Below are 24,925 nucleotides of genomic sequence, written 5' to 3' on the forward strand. Positions count from 1 at the left end.
TTGAAGCAGTAACTCCGGTGGAGTACACGACTGGAAAGCATTTGATTTATTGTTGTTTAAGCCCCTTAAAAATGAATCTCTGCCTCCCGTGTCCTTCGGTGTGCTAGCTAACTTTAGCTACTTCCGCCCGTTTATTTTCTAATGGGCTAACTAGCTATGGACTAGTTAGCCTCCCCCCTCCTACCGTAAGAAGGCTAGTGGAGTGGGCGGTTAGCTTAGTGTCTGTCACAGAGTTAAGTGCAAGTTAGCCACGTGAAAATATTAGAACATCTTGAGAAATCGGTGCCTTAAGTAATTAATAGATTGTCATTTTGCCGAGGCGTAGTGGAGGCTCGCCCATTTCACAGTTGGCATTTTTTTGACATTTGGGGCCAGTTTATTAGTTATTATACAGTCGAATATTATGCCACACACGTGGTTTGCCTTAGCGACATCTGTTTGTTTTTGTGCGTGTTCGTTCGTGCACAGCGAAATCAGTGACCTTGCAAAATGTAGGTCACCCACAGTGCTGAGCAGACATCGATACAAATAATTTATATTAGAAAACTGTGTTGATTAGTTGTTAAAGGAAAATGAGCACGAACTAGTCATTAACCTCAACCCTCTTCTGTCAGTTAGCAGGTTAGTTGATCCTTTGTTGTGTTTTTCCCAAGCTTTGTTCATCAGTTATGCATTTATTCCTGACTCGGATGCATAGATAAATATTTATTTTGATTCCGATCATCAGTAATCACAAACAAAATGAACGTATGAAACTTTTAACCACTACATTGCAGCTGGTTCCGTTCAAACCGCTGCAGTACACAAATATTCAGAAGATGAATTTGGTAGATTTTCTTTTTTTGATCATTTGGTGTACGTTCTTAGACTTGGGGAATGTAAAATTTTCTGTCATACAGACAAAAGTATGTCTTGTTAGTTCATGGTGACAATAAGTCATAGTTACCCATGTTGCTGTTGATATATGGGTAATGCAATGGATTTATAGTGTGATTTGCAAAATTTCCGTTTCATCTATGAATCCCACGTTGTCTTCCATCTAGGGTACCGAATATGGCCGCCTGGGGAACAGTGGGCGGAGTGGCGCTTGTTCACTTCACAGACTGGCGAGTGTTTCTTGACTATGTGCCCTTCATTAAGGGGAAGTTCAGCGAGGATGAATAAAGTCTAGCACAACTCTTAACATGTGAGTCAACTGTCATTGTAACGGCATGTTTGTAATTGTGCTTTCTTTCACACACTGTGTTTGCAAATGTTCAGTTGGACTGCTAATAAGCTTTAGCCACATCCATGTACGCTGGATACGTAACAGACAGATGTAGGCCAATCAGGTGCTTGCCCTGAACTATTCAAATGTGCAATTTTGCATTTTAGAAAATGTGCGTATTAATGGACTAGTGTAGTAGTGTAATGTATATTAGTGTTGTAGCACTTGGACCGTGATTAAAGTGAAGTGATTGAAATATTGAAATGGTCAATACAGATATTTTTGACTATGTACATTGTTATCAATATTTTGAGATTACTGTGGGTGTCACAATTGGTGCTTCCTTATACTGACCAAGTATAATATCAGTATTATAATACTATTATTACAACCTAAATCCACAATATCCATCCTGTAATCACACTTCAAATATTATATTTTTGTTTGTGAGCCTAGGTTGTGGTTATACACCTACACTCTGTGCCCCCCCACCCCCACGTCAGAACCAGTTCACTTGTGTCAGACATCGAGTTTCTAAAGAAGGAAACCGGTTTCCAGCCTCAGAGACAGGAAGGATGTGCTTTTCTCACACATTCAAACAGTTGTGTTTATGTACAGTTGTACTAATGAATGGGCCGTGTGTGTGCCTGCAGGACCAGAGTCTGGGAATTGGCATATGGGTGGATTGCTTACACAACGCAAACTTAAGTAGGATGTCCTGGCTCAGCAATCAGTCACTGAGGCCTTGTTAGGAGTTTGGACCTTGGACTTCGGGATGCACTCTGTAAATTCTTTTTGTGAACCAGTTTTATTTAATGTGAATAAATCTTTAATTTACCACACTGTGTCCATTTTTCCCAATGCAAATGTCAAGCGGTTATAATGTGTTTGAATGCATTTTGTATATTTAACGATCCTGTTATTTTTGTAGTATGTATGCAATTTTTTTTTTCTCTAAAAACGATATATATTTAAATATTTTACCTGAGGCAATTTTCAAAGCATGGCATCATAGACCTAATATTTGCCAACACTATATTTCTGTAAAAAAAAAGGTGAAATATTAACATGTATAAAGATAACATTCATATTTTCCATTAGTGCTGGATTATAAATATCCACAACGGTTCTATGGGCCTTTAGCTGCACACAGCGAGAATCCCCTGGTTTCATTCTGACATTAGACTCGTTTTATCAGCCAGACTGCGAACATTTGCGTGGATAATGTCTTTCATTTCTCCCATCGAAGGGGGAGGGGACTGAGAGAGGAGAGGGGAGAGGGGATTTAACACAGCGAGAGGGAGAGAACGAGATAGTGTCTTCAAGATGGATAAAAACGAGTAAGTACATTCGTCGGAGGCTGACAACCCTGTCGACAAGGATGTTGGTCATAACTAGCGATCGATGAGAGAAGAGTCGTGCGCGTCCTACGTGTGTGAAGTATGTTTATCATCGGCCGAGGTGAAGGCACTCGGTGGGCTCGCGATCGCAAATAGCAGCGCTGCGGTGCTCGGCTAGGATGTCGGAGTTTTCTGTGGCATCACTGTCGTGTGGCTTTAATTTCCCCGATATTTGCAGCTAATGTTGAACTAGTCGGCGCGGTGCGTCGACGGGTTTGGATTTCGACATAGATTTTTTTAAGCCTCCATAGTAGATCCGATTTTTTTCTCTCTCTCTCTCTGCATCGTTGTTATGCAGGCAGAGTCGGTGTAAATGCATGAAATGTTCTTTTAAAATGGTGTCTGTGATTTATCGATCAGGTCTACTTCGTTCATTCATAAAAGCCGGCTCCAAGTCCGCCGGATGACAACGGTGGACATTGTGGTGGATCGGCTCAGTTCGTGTAGCTTACACGAAACTTTCGCGTTTTTTTTTTGTCTGTGCGAATTCTGCTGCGAGTTCAGGTCTTTATTTGACGACATCCGGTGGATTTAAGTACTCGACGTCGCCTGTGATGTGATTGATGTCATTGTATCTGTGTGTCTGTGCTATTTACAGTATATTTGTAGCCGCAGCTTAATTTATGTTTGTCATAGGTTTACGTTGCTGTTGAGCTAAAATCCAGAGTTAAGCCGTTCTGAATGTAAAATGACACTTCCGGTAACACATTTCAAAACAAAAGACTAGCAACCAAAATGTGGGTGGAGGATCTTAAATTCTGGTATTTGACGGTATGACCTCACTCGTTTATTCAAGAAGATCAAGCCAAAGTTTTGAGATGGCATAAGAGCCAAGTTACAAAATAAGACTAAAAAAATATAGGTATTTTAAATTCAATATTAGGCAATACCATGGAGTTGATACCTAAAACTAATAAGTGGACCTATAGTTAAGGTAGATTTTAAGTCAAGCATTAATTTCCATGCTTGGATATAATCAAAGAGTTATCATAGAATATAATGGGATGCTTCATTGTCAACTTTATTATTGAATTAGGAAAATAGTCCTATGTAACTACCTTTGAATGAATTTTTAGAATTATTAGATGAATTAAAGTTTAATGACATTCATGAAGTTGATTTACTGGAGTTGGATATTCTGTTTTTATCATCTTAAAATGAAATATTTAAAGAATTGTAGAAAATTAATATGATTTCATGGGCCACATAATTTTTTTCTGCACCATTGATTGATTACTCGTCATGAAAGTTCTTTAGGGAGTAGATCTGGATTTTAGGGGACATTTTATTACATTCAAGATTAAAAGGACAGTGGAAAAAACAGAATATATATATCACAATTACATTAAAACAATTATGTATTGCCTAACATTAGTACGACTCTAAATGGGCAACAATTCTACAACACAAATTATGTAAATGATTTTACTCTGAAATTTCACTGTCACGCTTTTACTCTGAAGTCCCATTTCCCCGACGTCCTGTCATGTTCCCTGGCTGTCGCACGGTGACTTGATCCAGCCTCACCGCTCTATACGTTTCCCATGCGGATGTAGCCCTCTCGCCTGGCGAGCCAGAGCCAGGTAGTGATGCGGCTGACGTCGGCGGCGGCGGAGCGATCCGCGCGACGACAAAGAGATGAGGATGTTGTTGGCGGCACGGCGACCTCATTACGGGGAACGCGTGTCGTAATATGGTCGAAACAAAAGCGTAAGGAGCGATAGGCCTGTCGCCCCATTATCGACACGTTACCTTAAAAACAAACTAACCAGTGAGCGTATCCGCAGTAACTTAGTGGATTTATAGGCTACTCGCGTGGGAAATGGAGAAGAAAAGGTGGGATTGCACTGCTCTCCCCAAGGGCTGGAAAATGGAAGAAGTGACCAGAAAGTCGGGTTTGTCCGCTGGAAAAAGCGATGTCTATTATTTTAGGTACTAAACGAACGAGGGCTTGCAAACAAAAAACTTCGAGGTACACATGACACCGAGTGCGCGGAACGGGACCAGGCGGGCGGTGTGATGAGGTGGTGGGGGCGGCGGGCGGTGGAGGGGCGGCACGGTTCAAAGTTAGGGGATGCGAGGGGGCCAGCCGGGCCGGGGCGACGAGGAGCGGGCCGGGGCGAGGGGGCCAGCCGGGCCGGGGCGACGAGGAGCGGGCCGGGGCGAGGGGGCCAGCCGGGCCGGGGCGACGAGGAGCGGGGTCCACCGTGCAGGCTAGCCGCAGCAGTAGCTCCCGCCTGCCGAGGCCTTTGATCCATTAAACCCCGTGTCACCTCAGTTTATACTTAATATTTCCATTGAAGTGAATCAACAGCCAGTTTTGTTTTTGTTTTGTTTTTTTACATTTAGCAGAGCAGAAGAGCAAGATGAGGATCAGAGGCAAGAGAGGGGGGAGGCGGGTCGGTTGTATAGTCTGTGGTAGGCTCACCGTACGATCGCACCGCTGTTGACTGTGTCGTGTGATGGTGTCACACCACGTTTGCATGAGTTCCTCTCGCACGTGTCCACCCACAGCTGTGCCTCTGTTGGTCATCGCTCAGGTTTAAAACAGAAAAGAGAAGAGAGAGAGATCGTTGCTCGGCAACGAGCTGGGAGCCACGATGTTTCCACTCAGAAACATTTGACCCAGTCACAGTGACAGTGTTGTCGTGCCTCAGAGGTTATTGTCAGAGCTGCATTACACATTGTTTACTTCATATTCACATCTACTCCTCATCCTACTGAGGTTTGATAGGTAACAGGGTTTAAGTGGAGTCTTCGTCTCGAGATTGCATCCATTTCACAAAGCGACGTGGTTGATGGAGTCATTTCTCATTTGGATGTGCTCTGCTTCTGTTGGCCTTTGACTTGTTGCATGTCGCGGTCCGTGTTGTCTACTGTGTGTGTATGTGTGTTTGACATGTGATCTGTCAGCCTTGTGTCTCTGCCTTCATCCCCGTTCAGTTGTCAGTGTCGGTGTCCTCTCCTCTCTGACCTGTCTGTCTTTGTAACAAGATGATGTTCGGCGTCGTGGTTTCTCACGTCCTGTCCCTCACTCCCTCCCTCTGCCAGTCCCTCTGGGAAGAAGTTTCGGAGCAAGCCTCAGCTGGCCCGTTACCTTGGCAACCAGATGGACCTCAGCTCCTTTGATTTCCGCACGGGGAAGATGCTGATGAGCAAGCTGAACAAGAACCGGCAGAGACTGCGATATGACAACAACAACCAGAACAAGGTGAGAGGACGTGGGCCGCACCCCCTGCTGCGCAATAGTTCACAAATTTATTAGACGCAAACACGACTGTTAGTGATGACGCAAAAGGACGGGTCTGAAATCTAAGTTTACAGCTCATCACAGAGTAAAATATTGAGTGTGTCCCATAGAGGGAGAAGTGAATAAATACTTATGTTTTGACCACTCAAGGCGCTTTACAGGACAAGTTACATTCACACACTGCTGGCAATTTAGGGTTAAGTTTCTTGCCCAAGGAAACATTGGCATGTGGAATGGGCGTAGCCGGGATTCGACCGCCGACCTTTGGGTTAGTGGACGACCGTCCCTACCTCCCGAGCCACAGCTGCTCCAGGCTTTGAGCTCAACACTGAAACGTTCAACAAGTCGTTTAGTCTCAACAGATTTGAGATTCTTTTGCAGGTTGATAGTCACCGGTGCAGCTCCACACATCAGTTCGAATCAAGTTTGGAACATGTGCCAGGATGTCGTGTTGCTTTTAACCTAAAATCATATCCATTTCATTTGGATTAGATAAAACCTGCTCAGTTGATGCCATATTTTCAAACGCTAAAATGTTTGCCACACATCAGAGTTTGAAAATCATTAGTGGGGGAGGGTATTTATCTGTTAACAAAATAGGTAGTGCTTTATAATGCCTCATTAAATTAACAATAACAATGAACCTGCAGAGTCTCTGATGAGCCTGTTCTAAAAAGTTAAATGAATAACTCTAGCAGCTGATTATTTTAGTTTTTTAGATCTATATTTCATTATCATACCAGGTGGCAGTGTTGGTTCTTTCTTCTTTCAGGATGAATTTTGTTCACTGATCAGTTCAGTAAACTCTAGAGCATTGACTCATCTTACAAGCTGTGTAACCCTCTGAGTTACATGCCCTCTTTTGTGATCTAGTATTTACCCCACGCACACGTCTTCTCTCTCCAGTCCATCCTGAACTCAATCCTACTTTTGCGTCTTTATTTATTTTTTTAAGGGCAAACCTGACTTGAACACATCACTCCCGGTCAGACAGACGGCCTCCATCTTTAAGCAGCCTGTTACCAAGGTCACCAACCATCCCAACAACAAAGTGAAGACGGATCCTCAGAAAGCCGTGGACCAGCCAAGACAGGTGAAGAACCCTCTGCACATTACAGTCAACATCATCCCACACAAACCTGAAACAAACGTTATCTGACACTGTGACTGTTTTTATTCTTCACAGCTTTTCTGGGAGAAGAAACTCGGTGGTCTTAATGCTTATGACATCGCAGAGGAACTGGTGAAAACAATGGAGTTACCTAAAGGCCTGCAAGGTAACATGCGCACTGTTTCTTCAGACAAAGAGACTGCACATGGTTATTTTTCAATTAAGTTCATTCACAAGTAACCATGTACAATATTACACATCATAATTGTCATCACCAATTAAAAACGTAGTGATGAAACAGCACTAAGAACTAGACCGACAAGACCCAATACAAATACTAATTACACACACACACACACACACACACACACACAGACACCCCTTATCAGCACGATGAGTATGTTAGACTAATAAGATGCAAGGGTAATTGAATACCAAGCAAAATTAATATCACAGAATGTAGGGTTAGTTACAGATGTTTCGATTTTACTTTTAAGTGACTCATAAAAATCTAACTCATTATAGTGCTACTCAGCAGCAGTTCTTTTCGTGTGTATATGACATAACTAAACCCGAGTGCAGTTTTTAGAAGCTTTTGCGTTTCTTCAAATTTTCTGAAAATCCGCCTTTCGGTCCCTCAGGTGTTGGACCAGGCTGCACAGACAAGACTCTGTTGTCTGCCATCGCGAGCGCTCTCCACACCAGCGCCGCGCCCATCACCGGTCAGCTGTCTGCGGCGGTGGAGAAGAACCCGGGTGTGTGGCTCAACACGGCGCAGCCACTGTGCAAGGCTTTCATTGTCACGGATGAGGACATCAGGTGGGTGATCACAGAAGACTTGTACCCTGTGCTTGTGTGAATATTCACAAACCTTGCTCAGAACTCCTTCGCTGTGTATAAAAGTTGTTTGAGCAACGTCATATCTATCTAAACCAGTTTTTGTGATATTGACTTATGTTTGTCATCAATAACATTTATACAAAAAGGCAGAGTGAAAAGAAATAATGCCACCTTTATTTGCCCAAAGACGACCTGGTTGAGTCTGTTTAAAAAATGTCCACACACAATAAAAAGTGACTGATCTTTGTGACCAACCCCCCCCCCCCCCCCCCAACACCATCTGCTCTGTGCTGTTTCAGTGGCTGTCACGGGCAGCTGTAACTGCCAACTGTAACAGCTTCCTGTTGTGTTTGTGTGTAGGAAACAAGAGGAGCTGGTTTACAGTGTGAGGAAAAGGCTGGAGGAGGCGCTGATGGCCGACATGTTGGCACATGTTGAGGAGGCTGCCAGTGAAGGGGAGGCTCTGAAGGAGGATGGTAACGGCAGTGAAGACATGGAGAGCGTATAGCACAGGTTGGTTAGGGAAGACGATTCATGAAATCAACACATTTAAGATTAAAAGACTGAGGTGGTACGTAGAACAATGTATGAGCTTGTATTTCTATTCCACCTGTGACACACAGAGAGAAAAAAAACAACTAACACTTAAACCGTGCTGTTAATTTTGTTAAATAAATGTTTTGTCTATTTCCATTTGCCAAGTTTAAGTGATCTAGTTTGAGATGCAACCTCTAATTGTTGATATCTTCTCCTGCAGGGTTTTGTAAAGCCTGGATAGTTTTGTTCAACGTCTGCACACACATACACACACAAGCATACACACGACCATGAACAGTAGGAGCCCTTCACCAGGCCAGCCCGAGGCGCTGCCCCATCCCTCCAGTGACAACCTGAGCCCGACTTTCACCTTTACAACCTAAAGAACGGAGTCTGGGATGCCATTCGTCATAGACTCCACTGGATGGGATTCTTTGACTGCAACACTCATGAAATTACTCCATGTTGATTTATGACTATGCTTTCTTTTTTTTGTTAAAGAAATTTCCCTTAACAAGAAATGCAAATATTATAAATAACTTATCTATGGTGTCAACTTCCGTTTTTGGGTGGTGGGTATTTTTTACTAAAAGGCTTTGAATGGGTTTGTAGTTTTTTGCGACAATCATGTCAAATCCAAACATTTAATGTCAGAAAAGTTAATTTGGGTGGGGGTTGTTATTTTGGGGGGTTGGGCAGATTTGAAATGAATGTTTTGTATTATTGGCATGTCTTTCCTGGTTTTTATGATGCACTCCATGAGTCGTTCCACACAACACACAGACCCCTCTTTTCCAGTGGAACTGTTTTTTCTGGAAGTTTGAACTAATTTGAATCGGCTTCAGCGCCGACCTGCAGGCCGCTGGCGTCTCTCATGGAAAACATTATCTTTCATGTCACCTGTGTTACCTGAGTCATGTTCAGTATCGACCAAAGAGGAGTCATTTTGAGAAGTGTGAAGGATGTTGACTTTTGTCTGTATGTGAAAACATGATGGAGTTGAGCACTATGGAAAAGAAATGACTTGAAACCTCTTCTTCTCGTACAACTGTTACTGTTTCTGACCCTCACTACCATTATATACAGTAGGTGCTTACTGATGTTGTGAAACATTGCTGTGAAGTGCCATAGCTTTGTTTCTGTGTCAATATTACCCCACACACGCTGCCTCCACGCGAAAACCCACGCACAGAAGTGATAAAGCAAATGACGGTAAAGATTTAGTTTTAATGTCTTTTTGTTTATTATCAGAGTAATAATGATCGGCTGTATTCTGTGTTTCTGTGTCAAAAGGTTTGATGGTGGATAATTTCATTCACCTCATTAAATTCCCTTCTCGATATCAGCAGGCTGATTGCTGAAATGAATTTGATTGTATTATTAAAATGAGTCAGTATGTCACTAAGTCTGCTGCTGGTGTTTTTTTTAAACTTCTCTGTACGTTCACATTTGAACGTACAGACTGGCTGTAACACTTCTAACCGCACATTCAAATAGACAAACCCGTCCATCCAATCACTGCACATCCTCCCACAGATTAACAGTTAACTTTGACAGTGTGTGTATTCTTTTTTTATGTGAGCCTGGACAAAGTGCAAGACACTGTCACTGACACTGCAGAGGAGCGGAGGATAAACCGGCTGATTCTTCAGAGGGGACGTCTGCATGTTTCCATTTCTGGCTTCCTGACGTTCAAAGTAATGTTCCCCCGCTTGCTTTAAAGTAGTTGATATGGCAACACTAGAGTTATACAGCAAGGTAAGACTGAATTTAAGTGTCTCTTTTTTTCTTTTCCTCGCATTATTAAAATGATGCACCCTTCATCATTCTCAGCTGCAGGCTCTAGCTTTTTCAGGGTCCTTTAAAGAAGAAGAATTTATGATATGTGCTCACCAGCTCGTACCTTAAGATTCTCGAGCAGGAGCCTAAAATTTGTCCCAGAGACCGGGCTTGAAGCTAACACAGACAAAGTGTTTGCAGTCTGCCTTAGGAAATCAGGTCGGCTGACTCAGTGATTCCTGTTCAGTCCCCTCTCAACACACATGTGTACCAGAGAGCCGTTCCTGATTTTGCTTGAATTTAATATTTCTTTGTTATATCTTTTAACTCTTTTATAAATTCTGACGATTTAATGTCTTATTTGTTTGAATTGCTGCACTGTGAAGCAGGTCGTAATCTGAAGATTATTTTAGTTATTTCCTTGTTATATATAAAAAACAAATTGCTGAATTGTTATGTCATCATGTTTGTCAGCCTTTTTTTCAGCTGTGCAAATTTTTATAAACTCTAATCTTAGTGTCCAAATCATCACTGTTCCAGACTCGTGTGTGTGTAAAATAGTTAACTGTTAATAATCGATTTGCTGTGTTACAATTTACAGGCGTTTGGGTCTTTTTTTCATCTATAAAATTGTAATGATCAAAAATTGGATTTAGATTTATTTATGAACTGACAGTCATAAGTGAATTAGACTTGCTGGCTGTAGATAATGGATAATCCATGCAGGCAATTCAGAGGATGACCAGTGTTAATTTTTAACACTGTTTAGGAGCCTTTTATGCTGATGGGTGACAAATCTGTTGTCAGGGTGGGGCAACCGAGTGTGACATGTACCTGAACAGTGTTCGACAGAGAACAAATGAAAGTCTCCTCTCTCCCTTACTTCAGATTGGTCCAGCAAGTGTGTTTTCAATGTGATGTTTTTTAGGGAGCAAGTGTGTGGATCCCTGATCCAGATGCAGTCTGGGTTTCAGCCCAGCTCCTCCAGGACTACGCTCATGGAGACAAACATCTCCTGCTCCAGCTCTCTAATGGAAAAGTGAGACACGCCAAACTGCAACGTCCTCCCTCTATTCCCACAAAAACACTCCTCTAACCTCCCTTCCCATTGACAGGAGATTCAGTATCCAGTGGGCTCTCCTCCCGATCTCCCACCACTGGGGAACCCCGACATCCTGGAGGGGGAAAACGACCTAACGGCTCTCAGCTTCCTCCACGAGCCTGCCGTGCTGCACAACCTGCGGGTTCGATTCCTGGACTACAGCAGCATCTACACGTACTGCGGTGAGCACTGAGCGGGTGGAAGAAGGAAGTCTTATGGATGGTTGTTGTCACACTAAAAAAAGGGACAGCATACATGCAAGTGACAGAAGGTGCTTGAGATGTTCAGTAGCAAGCTGCTATGAACAATCAGATGTGTGCTTCTGTTTGCATGATTATAAATCATAATGTCAACTAAATGAGACTGAGACAGAGGCAACTCCCTGTTACATATTTCCTGCTTAGCAGATGATACAACTTTTAAAAAAGTGTGTTTGACAGTTCACACACTTTTAAATTGATTTAAAAAAAAAAAATGATCTTGCTTTCGCTGACCGTACTCTGCTGCAGTGATGATGGGGTGAAAATAGAACAAGTTATATTCGTCATAATTCTGGGTGCATCGTAATTGGTTTAATAAGTGAAAAGTCATTCATTTGGATGCGTTGTTATTTTTGTGCTGAAAATGCTAAAGCTATTACCTGTGTTTTTACAAAAATTATTTGTTGAAATTCTATGAGACATTTTACATCCTCTCAATATTACCACACTCACACTGAGCTCTTGTTTTGTTTTGTTTTTTTCTTCCTGTCCCTTCAGGTATTGTTTTAGTGGCCATCAATCCCTATGAGCAGCTCCACATCTATGGAGAGGAGGTAATAGATGCCTACAGTGGTCAGGACATGGCCGACATGGAACCTCACATCTTTTCAGTGGCAGAGGAAGCCTACCGCACCATGACCAGGTCAGAGGTCAAAGAGCGTGGGGCCACACTATCTTACCTGGGAACTTGAGTGTTTGTTGGACATTCGCAATATGCTCTCCTACTGACGGGGACCATTAAAACTGCAACAACAGATATGAGCATAACTTGGTTACACGGGATATATATACATATGTTTGTAGGGAGGAGAAAAACCAGTCCATCATCATCAGTGGGGAGTCTGGCTCGGGGAAAACGGTCTCAGCCAAATTCACAATGCGATACTTTGCTGTGGTTGGAGGAGCAGCACAGCAGACCAGCGTGGAGGACAGAGTCCTGGCTTCTAACCCAATCATGGAGGTGGGGGATTATTCTACCATAAATATATAAGCACAGGAATAATAAAGACAATATAAATACAATACAAAATAAATAACAAATAATTTATACATTTTTGTCTACAGTCTATTGGGAATGCTAAAACCACTCGAAATGACAACAGCAGTCGTTTTGGTAAATACATCGAGATTGGCTTCGGCAGGAAGGGCGACATCATTGGGGCTAAGATGAGGACGTATCTACTGGAGAAGTCGAGGGTCGTCTTCCAGGTGACCTCCCACGGTTCTGTGTTTTTACTGCATGCCAAAACATCTATTATGCAAGTGTTCCTGAACATCGTCCGTATATCTGTATATATGTAAGGCATCGGCAGAGAGAAACTACCACATATTCTACCAGCTGTGTGCCTCCAGAGAGCTGCCTGAGATGAGATGCCTCAAACTGGGTGAGACTTGATCACACAGTCGGCCCCCAGCTTGTCAACAGATGACCACGTTCACACTGTGTCTATCCACTGTGTCCATAATGTACAGTATATTGTCGGGATGAGATCGATTTGCCTTCCTTCTTCAGATGCACCTGAGCGTTTCCGCTACACCAGCCAGGGAGGAGAGATGCAGATACCTGGTGCTGATGATCTGTCAGACCTGGAGTGCACTCGCAATGCTTTCACCGTTCTGGGTAGAGTTATTTTAAATCTAACACAAACACAATGAGGCTTTTTCAGACATTTGAAAATGCGTCTGTTCAGATTTCTTTCATGTAATTGAATCATGTTCTTGCTTATGAAGATGGAACAAAACTGCTTGTGCATTTATCAAAAACTGCAGGTGTGCAGCCTCACCAGCAGATGGAGCTCTTCAGGGTCCTGTCAGCTGTCCTCCACCTGGGAAATGTCAACATCCAAGCCAGTGGGAGAAGTTCTGATAGGAGTTATATTGAAGTAAGTCAAATTTTTTTCTATTTCCCCAATCAGTGCATCACATTGGATCAATAATACACGACTCTTTATCTTTTCTCAGGCAGACGACCGCGCTCTGGCTGTCTTCTCCAAGCTGCTCGGAGTCGAAGGGCCTCAGATGGCCCACTGGCTGTGCCATCGCAGGCTGGCTGTGGGGGGAGAGATGCTGGTCAAACCCAGAACCGGGCAGCAGGCTGCAGAAGCCAGAGACGCACTGGCCAAACACATCTACGGCCAGTTGTTCACATGGACTGTCCAGAGACTCAACTCTGCCCTGCGCACCCAGAGGGGACAGTCCAGATCCTTCATTGGGGTGCTGGATATATATGGGTGAGTGATGTTGGCTTGGTGGCACTGGATGAAAAAGAATGTCTGCAGTGTGCAGTTGAAATCATCAATGAGAACTGACAAGTCTTTGTCTTGGAGCAGGTTTGAGACCTTTGATCGGAACAGTTTTGAGCAGTTCTGTATAAATTATGCGAATGAAAAGCTCCAGCAGCAGTTTAACAGGGTAAGTCATGACACAGGCAGAGGTGTCCCTCTGTCTCTCTGTCCCTCTGTCTCTCTGATGCTGTCTCCCTCTGCCCCTCTGTCCCTGTGCTTGCACATGCCAGTAGCAAGAATTATTCTCAGTGTCTGTCAACGTCTTTGTGAAATCCAGCCTGTCACTTCTTGCCACTAACTCCTACACTGGTTAATTCACTGATGTCGATGCCAAACACTGATGCAACACGCAGCGCTTTGCTCACAGTGAAAATGCTCTCTTCAAAATCACACCTCGTCTCTGCTCTGTCTCAGAGTTTTATATTGTGAGCAAAACAAGCGCTGTCCTCCCAATGTGACAAAGTGTTTTCATAGCTGATCTTCTCAAAAAGAACCCCCCTTAAACTGTTTACAGTGATGCATTCTTAAATTCTTCAATTCTTTTAATATTTGATTATTTTGTCAAGTCATGATGTGTTTTTCTGCAGCATGTGTTCCACTTGGAGCAGGAGGAGTATCTCCGGGAGGAGCTGGCCTGGAGCAGGATTGAGTTCATTGACAATCAGCTGTGCATCAACCTCATAGAGGGACAACTGGGCCTGTTTGATCTGTTGGATGAGGAATGCAGGGTCGGTCATGCTTTCTCTCTGTCTCGCTCTCTTGCCTCTTTCTTTGTTTGTTTTTTTAAGTTTACTCTCTGTCTTCCTCCGCCTCTTTTCTACCTCTTTTTCACCATCTCTCTCTCTTCCACACATTGCATTTGCCTCCTCGTCCAGAATGGCATGACATATTCTCACAATGTTAGACAAAATGTTGCATTCAGAGTCTAATTATTTGTATTATCTCATGTATTGAGTATAAAAGCTTAGCACAAAAGTCCCCGTGAGATGTAATAGTTTTATAATCACCAGATGCCCAAAGGCTCAGACGAGAGCTGGGTGCGGAAGCTGTACGACCAACACCTGAGCAGCAAGCCCCAGCAGCACTTCCAGAAACCCCGCATGTCAAACAGCGCCTTCATCGTTCTGCACTTCGCTGACACGGTGAGTGATGAAGGTCACAAACACTCTGCATTCACTTCATGAGAACTGTGGTGAGCCTGTGTATCGGTTTGCCCACCGTTCATCACCGTCCCTTACGGAGAGAGCCAGGAACGTGTATGTCAAATTCATGATTCATTGAGGTATATTTGTAATGTAAGTTTTTCTTTTCCTTTCAGGTGCAGTATGAATGTGAAGGCTTTTTAGACAAGAATCGAGGCACAGTCTTTGAGGAGCTTGTAAACATTCTTAAAGCGAGTCAGGTACAAATGTGCAAATGTGAAAAAAAGAAGAGTTCATTTACTTCCCATGTGACTAAGGATTCAACAAGCTGTGTCTGTGTGTTTTGGTGTGTGTCAGTCGGAGCTTGTGGCCGAGTTGTTTCAGCAGCAGGACGTGGACGTGTCCACTGTGGCCAATGGAAGTGTTCGCTCGGGGAAAAGGGCCACCAGAGAACACAGACTGACCGTGGGCTTCCAGGTGAGCTGCTGCTGTCTTCATGTTTTATTCACTGATGGTTCACTTCATTCTCAGTGCAGCCTTGTGTCTTCATCGAGCGGACCATTAGCAGACAGTTCTCGTATTGATTAGGCTTTGAGTGTATCTGTGCCTGTCAGTTCCGTCAGTCCTTACAGATGCTGATGGACACCCTGAACAGCACCACTCCCCACTATGTCCGCTGCATCAAACCCAACGACCTCAAGGAGGCTTTTATGTAAGTCCTCAGTTGGCCTTCACAGTTCAGTCCGTGTGCAACATTTTCAGTTAAAGTTGTGTTTTACTGGATAGAGGAATAAAACAAAATCTTCTCTAATAGTTTTGACCCGAAGAGGACAGTGCAGCAGCTGAGAGCCTGTGGGGTGCTGGAGACAATTCGTATCAGTGCTGCAGGTTATCCATCCAGGTAGTGAGCGCTTCATAGACATTCATCAGTCATTCAAGTTTTCTGTATGACAACTGTGTCTGTACAGTCATGTAAGACAAACAATGAGCAAATATGGGTGTTGTTGGAGGAGTATGGCTCAGGGCTTCATCAAAGTTTCATCAAACACAACAGTGTTACTAAAATGGTGAGAGCATAAATGAACTATCAAGCTGTTCTCCGTCCAGATAACTGCACCAAATCTGTGTTTCCAGGTGGACGTATGAGGAGTTCTTCAGCAGGTACCGTGTGCTTCTCCGAGGGCCTCAGAGTCAGGAGCAGGCCCAGGCCTCCTGCAGACGGACCCTGCCTCAGGTCATCTCAGACCCGGACCAGTACTGCTTCGGAAAGACCAAAGTATTTTTTAGGGCCGGCCAGGTGGCTCTCCTGGAGCGGCTGAGAGCCGAGCGGCTGCGCGTGGCTGCGGTGACCATCCAGAGCCGGGTCAGAGGATGGCTGTCACGGATCAGATACACCAGGATCCTCTGGGCAACTGTCACCATACAGAGACACTGCAGAGGAGCTCTGGCCAGACGGTGAGGGTAGAAACATGTATATATTTATGTATTCCCTCTCGAATACACCGTAGCTTCACCCTCCTTTTTTTTAATGATCAAAATTATTAATTAAAGCTCTTCATTTAATCAGTGCAATTCTTTAAATACAAAGGGCCAGATTTTTAGAAAAGCTGACACGTCGGTGATGTTTAGGTATTTTACTTGGACATGTTCTCTTAATTCATTTTTCCAAAACTTAACTAGGTATGATTAGCCTCTTTGTCATTTCGGCTGCAGACTGGCCCTGACCCTGCGCTTCACCAAGGCTGCCTTAGTGATCCAGAGGACCTACCGCATGGTGGTGGTCAGACGCTTGTTCCTCATCATCCGCCAGGCCACTGTCACCATCCAGGCCTTCACCAGGGGCAAACTGGCTCGCCGCAGATACAGACAGGTCAGCACTTGCGAACAGGCTTAACCACCCTGTTACCACCATCAGATCTTAGATGAAGATCGGATTAGATGTTTCTAGACGCTTGCTGTGATCTGTTCAGAGGAGCAAAGTTACATGAACTTGAACCGATGAGAAATGTTAAACTCTGTTCTTTTTCCCCCAGTTGGTGGCAGAGCGTGCCGCCGTGTTGCTCCAGGCGAGAGTGCGTGGGTGGTTGGCGAGGCAGGCGTACAGGCGAGTGCGTGCTGCTGTGGTGTTCATGCAGTGCTGCGTGCGCCGCAGGGCCGCCAGGAGAGAGCTGCTGCAACTGAAGACCGAGGCCCGCTCAGTGGAGAGGTACAGAGAGCTCAACAAGGGCATGGAGGTCAAACTGATGCAACTGCAGTTACGGGCTGACCAGGAGGTGGGTGAAGGGCTCTCGGAGCGGGTTGATCCCGTGATGTCGAGAGGTCATTTCATTTTATATTCACATGATGAAAAATGTGTTTCCCTGTGTCCAGGCCAGAGAGAGTGCTTCTATGAGAGAGACCCTGTGCACAGAGCGAGAGGCCGCCAGCTCTGAGCTGGAGGCTCTGAGGGTGAGGATACAGAGACTGGAGGGCCAGAAGCATGAGAAACCCCAGCCCTGCCCAGACATCAGTGAGAAGGAGGTGGAGAAGAGGAGGAGAGCCCAGGAGAAGGCTGCGCAGGAGATCCTTCAGCTCACGCAGGTAGGCCACGAATAACGTGACACATTTCAAACATTTTGACTTTTCTTGTCTTCTATTTAATAATTAGGATTCTCGGGGGATTTGATAGTCAATTCTTAACCTTTTTAAGGAGTTACAAACTCTGCAGAGAGAAAAGGAGAGCTTTGACAAAGAAAGACAGGAACTCTCCGCTCGCCTGCTCGAACAAGAAAAAGCTCAAGAAGGTGAGTTCTTCATTTGCAGCACAGCACTCTTTTTCTCTCTTTGTCTTTTTTGCTCCTCACTTTTGTACCTTCTATATTCTTTATACCCTTTGTGTGTGTGTGTGTGTGTGCGTGTGTTCATCTCCATGCAGAATGCGTCCACCAGGCTGTGTCTCAGGCGAGTGCAGCTCTGAGGGTGGAGCTGGACGAAGAGAGGCGGAAGCACCAGGGACTCCTGAGAGAGTTCACCAGACTGGAGCAGAGATATGACAACCTTCGAGAGATGAGTTTGCTCACTGAGGTCTGTAACGACACCAAGGCCCGCACTTGAATGACCCCCCACAAACACATCCAGATTTGTTTTTAAACTCCATCTTGTTTGCTGAGAGTCTTTGTATTTTTTCCTCATGAAAGCGCACCAATGGCCACAGAAGGACCGACTCCAGTCTGAGCTTGGAGCCTCTCTCTCCCTCACCCACCGCGCTGTCACCCCAGTGTCTCACCCCACTCTCCCTGTCACCCTTCCCATCTGCCTTCCCCTCCCCAGAGGAGGTCCGCAGGGTCACCGGGACGTCTCCATGCCTGGAGCGGAGACTCCCATTTTGGAGCTCAGAAACACCGATGGTGAGAGAATAGAGGAGTTGGAAAGTACAACAAGAGTCAAAGGGGAATGTGACAAAATGTTCCTCAAGTTTGTTTGAAGGAAATATTTGTTTTCTATATATTTAATGTTCACATTATCCTTGTGGGTGTTTATGCATCCACACTGTACTTTATCCAACTGGTATCTCGGTAATCTCATTAGTTGTGTTGGTGTTTTCCCCGACAGGACGCCTTAATGGAGAAGATGGATGTGCCCAAAGCCGTGAAGATGGGAGGAGAGGACCTGGCACTTGCCTACGATGCCGTACGAGTGGCCAACAAGTCAGTCTGTCGTCTGTCACCACTGACTCATTCCTTTTGGCGCCTTTTGGCGTCATGTTGTGATTTATATTTGGTGGATAAACTCAGTCACCCTGTTTTATTTTTCGACCATCTGTCTGTTTCAGGTTTCTGGAGAGTCAGCTGCATAACCATCGCAGTCAGTGGGAGGAGGAGCAGGAAGCTCTGAGGCGCCAGCTCAGACAAACAATCTCTGGTGCTTCCTCTGCCGCGCCGCGACAGGTACGGACTCACTCAGCTGTAGTGCACGGAGGACACTGGTGAAAGAATACGCATAATAATAATAATAATAATAATAATATTAACTTCATTTTATACAGCGCCTTTCAAGGGACCCAAGGTCGCTTTATAATTCACAAAAACATATACGCACAAACAAACAAGTCATGGGGGATTGTAGGCCTTGGGTCCTCATTTTTTATTTATTTAATTGTCTTACACAGAATATATTGATGTTGCATCATTTTCTCAGGCTTCCATCTTCACTTCCTCCTTTTTTCCTCATCTCCAAGCATTTTTCCCCCACTACATAACCACTACAGTCCACAATCTAAAAGACAGACTACTCTGGAGTGGAGCTGCAGTTACAAGTGCTGAAATATTTGCTGCTGACTTAAAAGATAATCCTCTGTTACTCTCGCCGTGGGCCAGTTCAGTTGAGAGCACTGGGTAAAAGCAAACAAATCCAAAATGCGAGCGTGTTTGTGTGTGAAGGAGCTGCAGGAGCTGCTGGAGGCCAGAGAACTGGAGTGTGTCAAACTGAGGCGAGAGCTGAAGGCGCTGAGAAACACGGTCTCACTCAGATGGCGCCTCACTCAAGGTGAGGTCCTCATCCTGCTCCCTCACTGTGGTCACGTCAAAGTCTTGGAACTATTTTTTTCTTGGTGATTTATTGTTTTAAATCTCAAAAACAAATAAGATAAATTCTGTTTTTATTAACATTTTCGCTTGACGTTACAGTGTGTAGCAATATTCATATGATTATCTAATGTTGTTCTCAAAAATAAAATTTTCTTGAGAACAGACAGAAGTCAACATGTATTATTAGAGAAAAATCATCATTCGGTCAAATTTAGAAAATCTGTCTTTCATGCATTGATGTTTCTCAGCAGGTTAATTCATGAACGTACAATATATAAGATATCCACTTTCCACCTATTCTAGTTTTTCAATTTTTAATTGTTAGATGTTTGTCTTTACATTTTCAGATCCACCATCAGCGTTGACCCCAGAGACCTTGTCCTGTCCATCCCGACCACAGTCGGCATCAGTCACCGGTTTGCTCGAGTGTAGAAAGAGAGATGAAACTAAGCTCATGAAGAACCTCATCACAGGTGAGACTGACCCCTGCATGGCCTCTTTGTTTTACACTTTTATCAGAATTTCTTAGGTGTTTTTTTTAGAAGAGGAGTTTTGATAAATACACTCCACACAAGGGACGTCAAATAATTCAGTCCATTCTCTGGAAATCCGAGGGATGGGAATAATCTAAGGCTTTTACAAGTCTGATTTATTTTTCAGTGTGTACCACAACTCACTTCTTCACCTGTTCATTGTGTTCTATTGTATTTATAGTTTTCAGATGTTTTTCTTGACAGAACGCTCAGCTGACAGACCTCGTGCCAGCAGGCCCTGTTTGAGCAGACGCAGCAAAACAAACAAACTCTATACACAGAATCACACAAAATTAATTTGCATCAGAGCCATGGTAAAACAATGGACACACTTCATTTGAATTAGTACTGGTATATTTTAGCCAGATGCGCAATTATTTTTGGGGAAAATGGCAATCATTTCTGAGGGCCATACAGCAAAGCAACCTGTTAGAAAATATATTTTTGTTTTAGAGTCTCTCTGATGAACCTGGATTAACGCAATATAAAGTTGACTCTCTGGGTGTCTGCATAGTCAGTACAGTTCCTTTTATTCCATCTTACGATAAGGTATCACTCAGATATCTTCTTGTTTGAAAGCAAACCTTACAAACCTCTTGCCCAAAATCAGATGGGTTTGGTTGCTTTCTTTAAAAGGATAAGCAAAATATAGCTAATGAATGATATATAACAATAACAATAATTCCACTGATTCCTTGATTATGTTGAATTTAACCACTGGTCTAAGTGATTCGGTTTTTACAGAAGTGTCCATACTCTTTATGTTCTCACCTGTGATTCAATTCATGAGCTTGTGAGCTTGTGTGGATACAGTAAGTGAGACTCCAATTGTATTACAGCTCTGTATGTGATGTGATGGTCTTACTTGACTCACAAGAATAAATGCATATATAGCTGACAGTTATGACCTGGCCTCTCTCTGTCTTTGCTCCAGACATCCGTGTGGACAGTGCCCTGTCTCTGCCTCCTGGTCTACCTGCCAGCGTGCTTTTCCTGTGCGTCCGCCAGGCCGACTGCAGCCGGGACCAAGCTCACGCTCGCTCGCTCTGCAGCGCTGCTGTCACTGCTGTGAAGGCCGCTCTGAAGGTATAACCTGAGATGTGAACTTGCTCCGGTGCACCATATGGTGGAGGATTAATGCGTGAGGGCAGTTCACATCATGTCAGGTAGATTGTCGCTTTCAGAAAGGAAGGCACCGATAATTTTGAAACTCTTTCCCGTGATCGCCAGTGACAGTTTTGTCCTGTTTGTGTGTCCAACCCCAACAATCTGCACCTACGAAAAAGAAAACCAGTACAAAGCCACTATACAACCCTCTCTCACACACACACACACACACACACATTACAGTGTTGATCTCCATGTGCGATATAACCTTTTCTCTTCTTGTCTGTCCCTGCAGAAACATAGCAACAATACAGACATGACATCTCTGTGGCTGAAGAATGCTTGTGTGTTGCACGACCTGTTGACCCAGCACTCGCTGAAACAGGTAGGATGATCGTTCATCTATTATTATTTACATCTTATTGGGTCTGAACATGTAATTTCCTAGAATGAGCAGTAAAAAAAAAAGGTCACAGTGATATGATTCATTGACTAAATGTATGATTACTTTTCAGACCCATGATTCAAGTGATCTGGTTCCACTGACGACTGACCTGAGCGACCTCATCCGCGCCCTGAGTGACCTCTGTATCCAGGCCTATCAGCAGCTCCTCTCCATCACCGAGACACACCTGCAAAACATCATAGGTACCGCTGCACTGAATATGATACTGATGCTATTGCTTCCTCCCCTCAGCTGCTCCTGTTATCTCACATAATACTACCCCCCCCCCCCCCCCCCCCCCCAGTCCCCGCCCTGCTGGAGACCGAGACCATCCCCGGTCTCTCTGGCTCAGCGATGAAGTTGGGAGCATCCAGGAAGCGGACAGCCTCAGACCCCCGGACTGTGGCTGGTGTTGCTCCCACTATGGCGTTGGTGTTGAGGGAGCTGGGAGCCCTCCACACCGCCCTGTCCCACCAGGCTCTGCCCACGATGCTGGTGGAACAGGCCTTTCAGCAGCTCACCTACCTCATCTCTGCCTCCGTGCTGAACAGCCTGCTGCTGCGGAAAGACATGTGCTGCTGGACTCGTGGCATACAAATACGGTATTAAATCACACATGCATACATATTCAACATTTCGATACATACAATATGTCAAATGAAACTTTATTTGGACTGTGCAGACATATGGCCTACATTGTTTTTTCCAGTTTACACTGAGGTCGCTCTCTCTTTAACATCTCTGATGGAGTAGCTTGACTTGTCAGGTGTTTACTTCACGTCATTTGCCAGAAACAGATTTTTCCCATTATTTATATTTTCATTTATAATATAAATGAAAATATAATGTATTGTACAATAAATTGTACATTTCCACAAAATGTACAATATCTCTGCATTGGGATGTAAATCATATAATCTATACTCAGCTGTCTTTCTCCTGTTTTACAGCTACAACGTGAGCCTGTTGGAGGAGTGGCTGCGTAGCCGCGACCTGCAGGCAGGGGGCGCTGTGGCTCCACTGGAGCCTCTCATCCAGGCGGCTCAGCTGCTGCAGACAGGGAAGAAAACTGAGGCGGAGGCAAAGGCCCTTGTTCAGACCTGCACTGCGCTGTCCAGCCAGCAGGTGGGTCCTTTTGTCACTTCTGTCTTCAAGTGAGAAGATTAAACGTTGTCTTTCTTGAGACGAATATAACATGTTGTCTGCTGGTCTCTTATCTTTGTACGACAGATTGTAAAGATCCTCACCCTCTACACTCCCCACAGTGACCTTGAAGAGAGAGTCACACTGAATTTCATCCGCACCGTCCAGGTACTGAAGTCCAGGTCTGCAGCTCTGCAGCTCTGCTTTGTTTCGCATCATAGAACAATGTGTCTCATGCAGGTGGTCGTTGTCTCTCCGCTCTCCTAGGGGCTTCTGAAAGGACGTGATGGTCAGCCTCCGCAGCTCCTGATGGATGTGAGGCGAGTGTTTCCTGTCACTTTCCCCGACTTGCCCCCCGCTGCCCTCCGCGCTGAGCAGTTAGTCATCCCAGACTCCCTCAAGATCTCCTTTCTACGCCGAGCCTAGAAAACTGGACGTTAGCCTCTTCAGTTCCGTATCACGTCCAACAACTTTTATTATGTGTTGTGACTTTCATTCCCTTTTTAGGGAAACTCATTTGATGGATTAACCTGTTGAGGGTCAGTGGTCAAAAATGTCCATATCAGCTAATTAACCAGCTAGTTAATACAAATTTTATTTTACTTTATGAATTCAAAATTGGCCATTTACATAAAGCAAAAATTGCAGCTACATTTTAACAAACAAGGGATGAAATGAAGCTTTTTTTCCAGATTTTATTGGAAGCAAAAACACAGTGGAACCACAGTCCCAATTAACCCCCAATAAGAACAAAAAAGGAAAAAAAATTTGAGACATCTTGTGTATAAAAAAATTCTCATGCGAGTACTTTGTACCACTACACATCATCAGTAATACATATTTATATATTCACAACCATTTTGAAAAATAGAAAACAATAATGAATTATCCAAAATAAAGGAGACAAAAATTGGCAATTAACATCAAATAATTATGCGTGCTGGCACAACACATTTTTTTTTTTGTTGGTTTAATTGTTCCCATCATGCACCACTTCTGGAAGTACAGGACCGGCGTCGCGGTGCAGGTGTCCGTTTGTGTGGCCTAGTCAGCTGGACAGAACAGGACAGATCATGCATGTCTGTCGGCGTCGTGTCTGTGCTTTTTGTTGTGCTTTTACATTTGTCCTCAACTTCTGTGTGCATTCCTGTTTCACATGCCAGCGCCATATACCCCGACATGCAAACTGAGCAACTGAAGTATCATTGTCAACAGCAATAAGTAAAGATCTATTTTTCGTGGCATTTCCTGCTATGTGGCGGTTGTTCACCTGTTATGCAAAGTTATTAAAAGAATGTGCAGATGTCCCCTTTCAGTAAAAGACCTTGTACACACCAACATTCTTCGATTCAGTTTAGTTTAAGTTATTGACTAATCCTTTTTGCAGAAACTGGCATTTGGCTGTTCATCAAGCCCATTACCAGATTTGTACATATTGTTGATTAATCATTTCCAGTTTGTAAACAGTCTTCCTATATCTTTCAATAATAGCTACATTTCCAGAATGGGCAACCACCTCCCCCTAACACACATGCACACACACACACACACACACACACACACACACACACACACACGCACACGCACACACACACACACACAAATGCCCATTCGCCCGGAGCAAAATTCAAGTCTACAAAAGAGCAGCAAACTTCACTTGACATCGTCTGACATGTGTTTGTTATGTCTGAGCTATTTACAACAGCGCCAAACCTCAAGCCCTCGTTCCACATTAAGTTCCTCTGTGCTGATAAACTGCACAAACAAATCCAAGGCTCTAATCAGATCGACTGCACCCGTGATATTCAGCCCGTTACAACAGAGACAGCATTTACAACGTATCAGACAAACGCTTGCGCTGATATAATTCGAATAATAATCCACAATGTAAACATTAACAGACTGCTTCATAAATGACCCATCTATGTAGATTTTCTTTATAGATTAAATGCATAGAGTTCAGTTCTTACACCTTGTTCAAAAGTGAGGGGCCTTTTTTAAATTACTCAGTTGTATTAAGTGCTTGGGCAGAAGATGCCCTCGCCAGGGTCAACTTAACAAAGAGGCAGGAATAGAAAAACAGACCAAACACCCTGTCGTTATTATATTTTGACTCTTTTGTCGAGTCTGAAAGACCCTGATCTTCAGCAGCATCATTCCTCGCTTGGATGCTCGCTCTCTCTCTCTCTGGCTCTCTCTTTGTATTTTTATAAATCACA

The 24,925-nt window shown here is 44.0% G+C and overlaps 2 protein-coding genes across 6 annotated transcripts; both read left to right on the forward strand.

The window, feature by feature from the left end:
* The first annotated feature begins 2,394 nt into the window (after positions 1 to 2,394).
* Positions 2,395 to 9,746, forward strand: mbd3b (methyl-CpG binding domain protein 3b). Of its 5 annotated transcripts, none has more exons than XM_035646994.2 (7): positions 2,395 to 2,547; positions 5,659 to 5,818; positions 6,813 to 6,950; positions 7,044 to 7,134; positions 7,610 to 7,787; positions 8,169 to 8,321; positions 8,566 to 9,746. In XM_035646994.2, exons 1-6 carry the CDS (start codon positions 2,534 to 2,536, stop codon positions 8,314 to 8,316), a joined length of 729 nt encoding a protein of 242 aa, XP_035502887.1. In that variant the 5' UTR covers positions 2,395 to 2,533; the 3' UTR covers positions 8,317 to 8,321; positions 8,566 to 9,746. The 5 variants fall into 5 exon arrangements, with proteins under 5 accessions (XP_035502887.1, XP_035502885.1, XP_035502884.1 ...); XM_035646992.2 differs by lacking the exon at positions 2,395 to 2,547 and adding an exon at positions 4,194 to 4,317; XM_035646991.2 differs by lacking the exon at positions 2,395 to 2,547 and adding an exon at positions 4,238 to 4,579.
* Positions 9,747 to 9,936: 190 nt separating this feature from the next.
* Positions 9,937 to 23,627, forward strand: si:dkey-110c1.10 (unconventional myosin-Vb). Its single transcript, XM_035646975.2, has 35 exons — positions 9,937 to 10,103; positions 11,053 to 11,163; positions 11,240 to 11,408; positions 11,985 to 12,129; positions 12,291 to 12,447; positions 12,552 to 12,695; positions 12,790 to 12,871; positions 13,000 to 13,107; positions 13,257 to 13,369; positions 13,449 to 13,717; positions 13,817 to 13,898; positions 14,359 to 14,499; positions 14,782 to 14,913; positions 15,090 to 15,173; positions 15,271 to 15,390; positions 15,528 to 15,625; positions 15,728 to 15,814; positions 16,048 to 16,368; positions 16,627 to 16,783; positions 16,947 to 17,186; positions 17,284 to 17,493; positions 17,603 to 17,696; positions 17,828 to 17,976; positions 18,090 to 18,299; positions 18,505 to 18,599; positions 18,725 to 18,839; positions 19,332 to 19,437; positions 19,826 to 19,951; positions 20,946 to 21,097; positions 21,414 to 21,503; positions 21,634 to 21,766; positions 21,868 to 22,165; positions 22,514 to 22,688; positions 22,794 to 22,874; positions 22,974 to 23,627. The coding sequence occupies exons 1-35, from the start codon at positions 10,077 to 10,079 to the stop codon at positions 23,130 to 23,132; spliced, it is 4,980 nt and encodes a 1,659-aa protein (XP_035502868.2). The 5' UTR covers positions 9,937 to 10,076; the 3' UTR covers positions 23,133 to 23,627.
* The last annotated feature ends 1,298 nt before the right edge of the window (positions 23,628 to 24,925 follow it).

The sequence above is a fragment of the Scophthalmus maximus genome, chromosome 13 (assembly GCF_022379125.1).
Source record: "Scophthalmus maximus strain ysfricsl-2021 chromosome 13, ASM2237912v1, whole genome shotgun sequence".
Classification (NCBI taxonomy): Eukaryota; Metazoa; Chordata; class Actinopteri; order Pleuronectiformes; family Scophthalmidae; genus Scophthalmus; species Scophthalmus maximus.